Below are 8392 nucleotides of genomic sequence, written 5' to 3' on the forward strand. Positions count from 1 at the left end.
CCTGGCACTCAACCCAGAACTACATTAACAAACATGTAGAGTTAAACCCCATATACCGACCACGAAGAAACAAAACTGGAAATGATGCCACCCACCTCAACAAACCAGGACACATAAATAGCAAGGGGGCAGAACACCAATGCTTCACTGGAGGTGTACTGATGATATTACCTACTAACGTGATGAAACGTCTGCAAACAAACTTACCAGCTCAGTGAGCAAGTCAACAACTTCACCCACAAACTGAGCTACAAATCTTCGCAAGAACTTCAAACAAAAGTCAATTTAAAGCAGCTTTAACAACATGGAATACCTTAAAGTGCTTTATCGCCAATTAAGTCGTGTGTTTGAGCCATGAGCTAATTGGAACAGGGATAAAAAGATTAAAATGACAAGTGGATGCTCAAAGAATGGATCAGTAGAAATAGGTTCAAATGCATGGGACACTGGCACCACTTTGGAAAAGCAGGGAGTTGTTTCTGTTAGCACAGGAACCACATGAATTATGCTGGCAAATTGAATATCTAGGTCTGTAGAGAGAGCTTTTAAGTGAATAGTGGGGAAGAGAGTATTGTTGTATGGAAACGTTTAACAAAGAGTGTAAGGAGAGATAGGAGTGCATGTTAGTGATGAGAATGGTTGTTATCAAAAAATGAAAATAACAGATACATTTGAACATCTTATTGGACCAAAGAATTGGACAAGAGTAGGGAAATTGTTAATTGAACAAACCTAAAGGTATTGTTTCTGAATAGTATTCAGAATAAAAGTAACATGTTAACAGTGCAAATTGTGACAAACGTGTATGATTTGGTGGCGATTACTGAGATGTAGTTACAGGAAGACCCAGTCTGGGAACTGAATATCTGAAGGTACTGTAATTTGGAAGGATGGGAAGGAGGTAAAGGACAGGATTAATGCACATTCTCCCTGCGTCTGTGTGGGTTTCCTCTGGGTGCTATGGTTTCCTCTCACCATCCAAAGATATGCAGGTTAGGTGGATTGACCATGCTAAATTGCCCATAGTGTCTCGGGATGTGCAGGCTAACTGGATTAGCCAGGGGAAATGCAAGGTTACAGGGATAGGGTAGGAGGATGAGTCTGTGTGGGACGCTCTTCGGAGGTTCGGTGTGGACTCAATGAGCTGGATGGCATGCTTTCACACTGAAGGGATTCTTTGATTCTAACTTACATACTCATATTTAGTGATACAAACAATTGAACATTTCACACGTTCTGAACCTCAGAAATCTGCAGTTAGGTTATTCCAAAGTACTTGGAGCCAATAAACTTTTATTTTTGAAATGTAGTCACCGTTGCAATGAAGGAATGTATAAAGAGGCAATCTATAAACCACCATTGAATGGCTGGAAGTAGGATACTGCCTGAACTGCTGTGCTTTTCCAGCACCACTCTAATCCAGAATCTGGTTTCCAGCATCTGCAGTCATTGTTTTTATCTGGAAGTAGGATAGACCTTGCAGGGTCATAATTTCCAATCACTCTGTTTTTCTTACCATGCCAGATTCCACTGAATATATGAAACCATCAAATGTAACCGACTTCACATACAGATCCTCTGAAGAATCTCCTGTCCCTGAGAAACTCCCCCAGCCGTCATTCGAAACCAGCAAGAAAGCAGAAACATCCCAAGGTATGTTTTAATGCTAAATAAGGATCACACTGACTGTAACTTGTACTTCATTTGCTCATTTATCTACTTTTTTTTCAATAGAAGTCATAAGGGCAGAGGTGCAGAAGAGTCTAGGAAGGTTCTAGTTTAACAGTGGAAGGGGAGTGGCCAGTTCTTCCAGTTAAGGTTTTTTCTAGTTTGTTTTAGCTGCAATCACAAGATATATGAGTCCAAGGGAATTGCAAGCTTCAGTAAAGAACTCCTTTAACCTTCTTCCGAAATCTCTTTGGATGCTTTTTCCTCCTGCCTGTAAGAATCTGTGTTTGAACTTTCCTTTTTGCCAAGGGGTCTTTTTAGGGGATGTTACTGTATTGGAGCAGTTAATTAGTAATAGTTACTGTATCGGATTGGTTAATTTTTCCAAAGTTAAGTGCTTCTAAATTCTGTTTTCTTTTGTTCATGTTTCAACTGTAGTGTTTAAATAAATTCTGTTTTGCTTGAAGCTGAGTGGTGTGACCAGCTGCATCACACCTGGAGTACCCATCTCACGTTTACCTTTAAAATAAGAAAAAGGTAGGGTCTAGGCTACCTTCTTAAAATATTTTGAGGTGGTCTGGCCTGCTCCATAACATCACCACATTTCAGGAAGGATGTGGAGTCTTTGGAGAGGGTGCAGAAGAGGTTGACCGGGATGCTGACTGGATTAGAGGGCATGAGCTTTAAGGAGAGGCTATAAATATTTGGGTTGTTTTCTCTGGAACAGCGGAGGCTGAGGGGAGACTTGATAGAAGGCTATAAAATCATGAGAAGCATGGATAGCATTGGCAGTCAGAATCTTTTTCCAGAGTTGAAATGTCTAATACTAGGTGGCATACAATTAAGGTTGTTGAGGGTTGGGGGAGCTCAAATGACATGAGAGCGACAAGCTTTTTACACACAGGGTCTGGAATATGCTGTCGGGGTAGAGATGGAGGTAGATACGATAGGGGTATTTAATGGACAAGATAAACACAAGAATATGAAAGGAATGGAGGGATATTGACCAAGGGCAGGCAGAAGGTGTTAGTTAATTTGACATCATGTTTGGTACAACATCTTGGGCTGAAGGGCCTGTTCCTTTGTGCTGTACAGTTCTTTGTTCTATGTGTGACTCAAAAAATGGTGTGGGAGAAATGGGTTCAAAGTTATGGGACATTTGGAAAAGAGACAGCTGTTCTGTTAGAACGGGATCCATTTGAATCATGATGGGATCAGAGTTCTGGTGAATTGTGTATCTAGGATTGTAGAGAGGACTTTTAACTAATTAGTGGGGTAGGAGCCTATCATTCCATGGAATTTTTTTTAACAAGTGCGAAGAGAGGAAGGAGTATAGGTTAGTGATGAGGCTGGTTGTTAGCAAAAATAAGGGAACAGATGGAGTGTGTGAACCATATTGGACCAAGGAATTGGATGAGAGTTGCGAAAATCGTTAATTGAACAAATTTAAAGGCTTTGCATCTGAATGTATATAGTATTTGGAATAAAATTAATGGGTTAACAGTGCAAATGGAGATAAATGCTTATGATTTGGTGGCTATTACTGAGATGTGGTTATAGGAAGACTCGGTCTGGGAGCTGCTTATCCAAGGGTTCTCACTGTTTTGGAAGGATAGACAGAGAGGAAAAGGAGATGGTGGAGATATGGATTAATCTGTAGTGCAAAATTACTTTGGCATTGGAGGTCAAGATGAAGAATCAATCTGGAAAGAAATAAGAAATAGCAAGGGACAGAAGTCTCTTCTGGGAATAATCTACAGGTTCTGCAGCAGACGTCCTACAGTAGGATTTAGCATAAACCAGGAAATACGCGGAACTTGTAAGAAAGATTTGACATTAGTCATGAGTAATATTAATATTCATATAAACTAGATTAATAAATTGTCAAAGGTAGACTTGAGGCAGAGTCCATAGAGTGTATTTCTTGGAGCAATATATTGGAAACCAACCAGGGAGCAAGCTATTTTGGATACAATATTGTGTAATGAGATGGGATTAGTAAATACTCTCATAGTAAAAGATCCTCTAGAAAACTGTGATCACAACATGCTGGAATTTCAAATTTAGCTTGAGGATGAGAAAATTGACTATTGTTCTGGTATTAAGCAAAATTACACAGGTACAAAGACAAATTTGGCCCTCAAGGACTGTAGAGAGGACCTTTAGCTAAATAGTGAGGTGGGAAAGTATCGTTGCATGGAAAATGTTTTAAAAATGTGAGGAGTGGTATTGAGTTGAATTGAACTTATTGTCACGTGTAACAAGGCACAGGGAAAAGCTTTGTTTTGTGAGCAATACAGGCAGATCACAGAGTTAAGTAGCATAGATAGCAAATAGTAGGTAAACAGTAGCAAAAACAAAAACACAGGTACAGGCAAATGTTAAGAGTTTGTGAGTCCATTCAGTATTCTCACAACAGTAGGGTAGAAACTGTTGCAAAAGCAGCTTGTGCGTGTGTGTTCAGGCTTCTGTACCTTCTTCCCAATGGTAGAGGTTGTAGAAAAATATTGCCAGGGTGGGATGGATCTTTAAGAATGCTAGCAGCCTTTCCTTGACAGCAGGCCTGGTAGATGGATTCTATCGATGGGAGGTTGGCCTTTGTGATTGTCGGGGCCGAGTTCGCCACTCTCTGTAACCGTCTCCGATCTTGAATGGTACAGATGCCATACCAGGTAGTGATACATCCAGACAGAATGTTTTTGATGGCGCACCTATAAAAGTTGGCAAGGATATTCGCTGTCATGCCAAATTTCCTCAGCTGCCTGAGGAAGAAGAGATATTATTGGGCCTTTGTAACCAGTCCGTCCACATGAAGAGTCCAAGAAAGCTTGTTGTGGATGACCACTCCCAGGAGCTTGACACTCTCCACTCGTTCCACCTGTGTGCTGTTAATGTGTAGAGGGGCATGAATGACATCCTGCCGCAAGTCAATAATGAGTTCCTTAGTTTTGCTGGCATTTGAGAGCTAAGTTGTTCTCAGTGCACCATTTTTCCAGGTCTTCCACCTCCCGTCTGTAGTCTGTTTCGTCGTCATCTGAGATTCAACCTACTACAGTGGTGTCATTAATGAACTTGTAAATGGAATTAGTCTGGTATTTGGTGACACAGTCATGGGTATACAGTGAGTACAGTCGGGGGCTGTGTACGCACCCCTGGGGGACTCCAGTGTTGAGTGTTAGTGACGATGGTGGAGGTAGGAGTGCAGGTTAGTGATGAGGCTGGTTGTTAGCAAAAATGAAGGACGGGGGATCTAAGATGGCGGCGATCTGAGAAGGAGTGGGACGGTCCTTTAACCCGCCCAACCCAGGTCATCGGGATTTCTTGGGACTCCAGAAAGATCATGGAGTCCCAAGAAACGTCTAAAAATTAACTTACCAGTATTTTCAGCCGTACAAAGATGCCAAAAAAGGGAGGAGAAGCATCCGAGGCCGGGCCTGCAGTTCAGCCTGCAGCAGCCTCAGAGTCGATTATTCTCCAGGACCTGGTGAGCCAGCTCTCGAAATCTCGTGATGTGCTGGGGAAATAGATTGAAGAAAAGTTGGCTCCAATCTCTCTCATGCTGCAGAAGCATGAGCAGTAGCTGGGAGACCTTGAGAAGAGGACGGATGAGGTGGAGCACAGGGTCACAGTGGTGGAAGCTGATGCCAGTTCATTCAAGGAAGAGATCCAAGCCCTGAAGACGCAGATCTGTAATTTGCGTTACCAAGTGGATGATCTTGAAAACAGGGGCAGAAGAAAAAACATTCGGATCATCGTCTGCCTGAGAGTAAGGAAGGTGAGCGGCCTGCGGAATTTGTTGAGGACTAGCTTCTGAAATTCCTTGACTTGGAGGCTGGCATGAGAGGATTGAAGATAGAGAGGGCTCACTGGTTCGCAGTGCGGTGATTGGGTCTGGGTCAACGTCCTTGTCCTCTCCTGGTGCAGTTCCATCATTACCGGGATAAGGAGAGAGTCATGGAGGCTTCCAGACTCCAGGGGAAGGATCCAAGGGCTCTAAGATCATGTTTTTTCAGGACTGCTCAGCGGTGGTAATCCAGAAAAGAAAATCTTACAACGGTGTCAAGAGAAGACTGAGGGAGCTTGGGATTCCTGAGATATCCGGCAGTGCTTCGCAACACCTTAGATGGATCCATATATCTCTTTGACACATCGGAGAAGGCAAGAGACTTTGTGGATAAACTAACCTATTTTGAACAATTGTAGTATGTATAAATAGTGTTGTTTGGATATGTGTCTATCATTCGGTAAAAGAAATGGAGGAAGTCCAGTTGGAGCTTTATTTTTCTTTTCTTTTTCCTCTATTGGTAATAATTTGGTTTAAACTATGTCTGGCGCTGGTTAAGATGTACATTTTCAATTTCTAAGTTAGGATATACCAAAGGATGGATGGGGTATTTATTTCCCCCTTTTTTTAAAAAAAAGCATTTTTTTTATTCATATCGATATTCTATGTGTTTATTCTTTTCAGCTTGTGTTTGTGGTGCGGCTCTAGCTGGGAGAAATAAAGGTGATTGGGATGGTTAGATGCCTACTTATGGGCAGTTCAGGATGGGTGGCTGCCCCCTCTGGGCAGGGGATGAATTCCCCTACTCGGCGCTGTTGGTGCTTTATATGTTGGTTTGTTTTCTGGTTTTTGTTGTTTTTTAATTTATAATAGTTTTGTAGGTTTGTTAAATGTGGTGGTTTTAGTTTATGTAGTTTTTATATTTGGTAGATCATGTGACACTAAGGCTCAGCAGTTTGTGGTTCGGGTTCCTCCTCTCTGGAATTTAAATGAAATTGCAGAAGATTATGGCTAATGATTTGATTAAATGGTGTACCTGGAATATCAAGGTAAGTCACAAACCAATTAAGAGGAAGAAGGTACTCGAGTCTTTGAAAGGAGAAGGTGGATACAGGAGACATATTTGGATGACAAGGAGCATCTGAAATTACAGCAGAATGGTTTTGACTGCGAGTTTATTTTTCATCATTCAATACCAGATGTAGGGGAATGGCTATATGGGTTAGGAAAAATCTCGCTTTTAAATTGTTGGAATGCGTTAAAGACACATACGGGAGGTTTGTAGTTCTTAAAACCTTGATAAATGGGGAAGAATACAGTGTTTTAAATGTTTATTGCCCCCCAGCTCATCCCCTTAAATGTTTGGTAGATGCTTTTTCTAAACTGATAAGTCTCAAGTCCTGGCACATCATTGTAGGGGGAGATTTTGACTGTTTCATGAATCCCACAGTAGACAGGTTGCCTAAAGATCCCTCGATACCCTCTGAACAAACTAAACAGTTAGTGGTCTGTGTGGAAAATTAGGGTTGGTGGACGTCTGGAGGCGTCTCCACACTACAGGTAGGGATTTTACGTTTTTCTCCAATCCACCCAGATGTCACACAAGGATTGATTTTTTTCTGACCCCTGCGGTAACCCTGGATCTGGTGGCATCTTGCACGATTGGAAATATTACCATCTCTGATCATGCTCCAGTGTACCTTATGGTTAAGACTAAGGACATTACAGTGGGTTCAATGTACTGGCGAATGGATCCCTTTATCCTCATGAATAGGAAGTTTGTGGAGTATTTCTCTAGGGAATTTCGGGCGTTCCTAAACATCAACATAGGCTCGGTTGATAGCTCATCCGTTCCTGGGAAACTGCCAAAGCCTATGGTAGGGGGTTAGTTATTTCATATTCCACCAGTAGGAAGCGGCAGAAGGGTGAGCAGCAACATCTTCTTGAAGAACGGTTGAAGGCAGCCGAGAAGGCCTACTTTGACAGATCCTCATTGGTCAAACTACAGAGGATTACGGTGCTGCGGTCTACACTAAATTCCGTGCTCATGCAGATGGCAAAAAAGGAGCTGGCTTTTGCAAAGCAAAGATTATATGAGCATGGTGACAAGCCAGGCAAACACTTAGCATACCTTGCCAGAAAGAGGAGTGCCCCACAAACCATTACAGTGATTAGGGAGGGGTCTGGGAACCTAACATGTGATTAATGTGGTGTTCCAGAGATTTTACTCTAAGTTATATCAGTCTGAGAATTGTGAGGAGGGGCCGGCCAAAATGGAATCCTTTTTTTAGAGATCTGGTCAGTGCAGTCTCAATCAACAGGTGGGAATCAGATAGCTTCCCAGTCAGATCTGGAGTCAGGCAGGGCTGCCCCCTCTCTCCTGCCTTGTTTGTGTGCTGCATAGAGTCCATTTGCCGAGTCCATCAGGAAGGATGCGAGCCTGAGAGGGGTGACTATTTCTGGCAGCGGGAGCCTGCAGGTTAAGGCCTCCCTGTACATGGATGACGTCGCCGTTTTCTGCTCGGATCCGCTGTCCGTGCACAGACTCATGTGCATCTGTGAACAGTTCGAACGGGCTTCGGGGGCCAAGGTAAACCGAGGCAAGAGCGAGGCCATGCTCTTCGGGAACTGGGCCGACCAAACCTTGATCCCCTTCACCGTCAGGACCGACCACCTGAAGGTGCTGGGTATTTGGTTCGGAGGGGCTGGGGCGTGCGCCAAGTCTTGGGAGGAGCGTATCAGCAAAGTGAGGCAGAAACTGGGCAGATGGAAGCAACGGTCGCTCTCCATCGCAGGAAAAAACCTGGTCATCAGGTGTGAGGCACTGACATTGCTGTTATACGTGGCACAAGTCTGGCCTATTCCCAGAACCTGTGCCGCTGCAGTCACCCGGGCCATCTACCAATTTATATGGAGATCAAAGATGGACCGGGTCCGAAG

The 8392-nt window shown here is 43.2% G+C and overlaps 1 protein-coding gene across 1 annotated transcript in view; it reads left to right on the forward strand.

Annotated features, from left to right (window-relative positions):
• Window positions 1–8392, forward strand: part of LOC122556785 (E3 ubiquitin/ISG15 ligase TRIM25-like) — a 50519-nt gene that overhangs the window by 33445 nt on the left and 8682 nt on the right. The window contains exon 7 of the mRNA XM_043703954.1: window positions 1525–1653. Within this exon, the coding sequence (XP_043559889.1) occupies window positions 1525–1653 (129 nt within the window). The remainder of the gene's footprint in view (window positions 1–1524; window positions 1654–8392) is intronic.

The sequence above is a fragment of the Chiloscyllium plagiosum genome, chromosome 14 (assembly GCF_004010195.1).
Source record: "Chiloscyllium plagiosum isolate BGI_BamShark_2017 chromosome 14, ASM401019v2, whole genome shotgun sequence".
In the NCBI taxonomy this organism is placed as follows: domain Eukaryota; kingdom Metazoa; phylum Chordata; class Chondrichthyes; order Orectolobiformes; family Hemiscylliidae; genus Chiloscyllium; species Chiloscyllium plagiosum.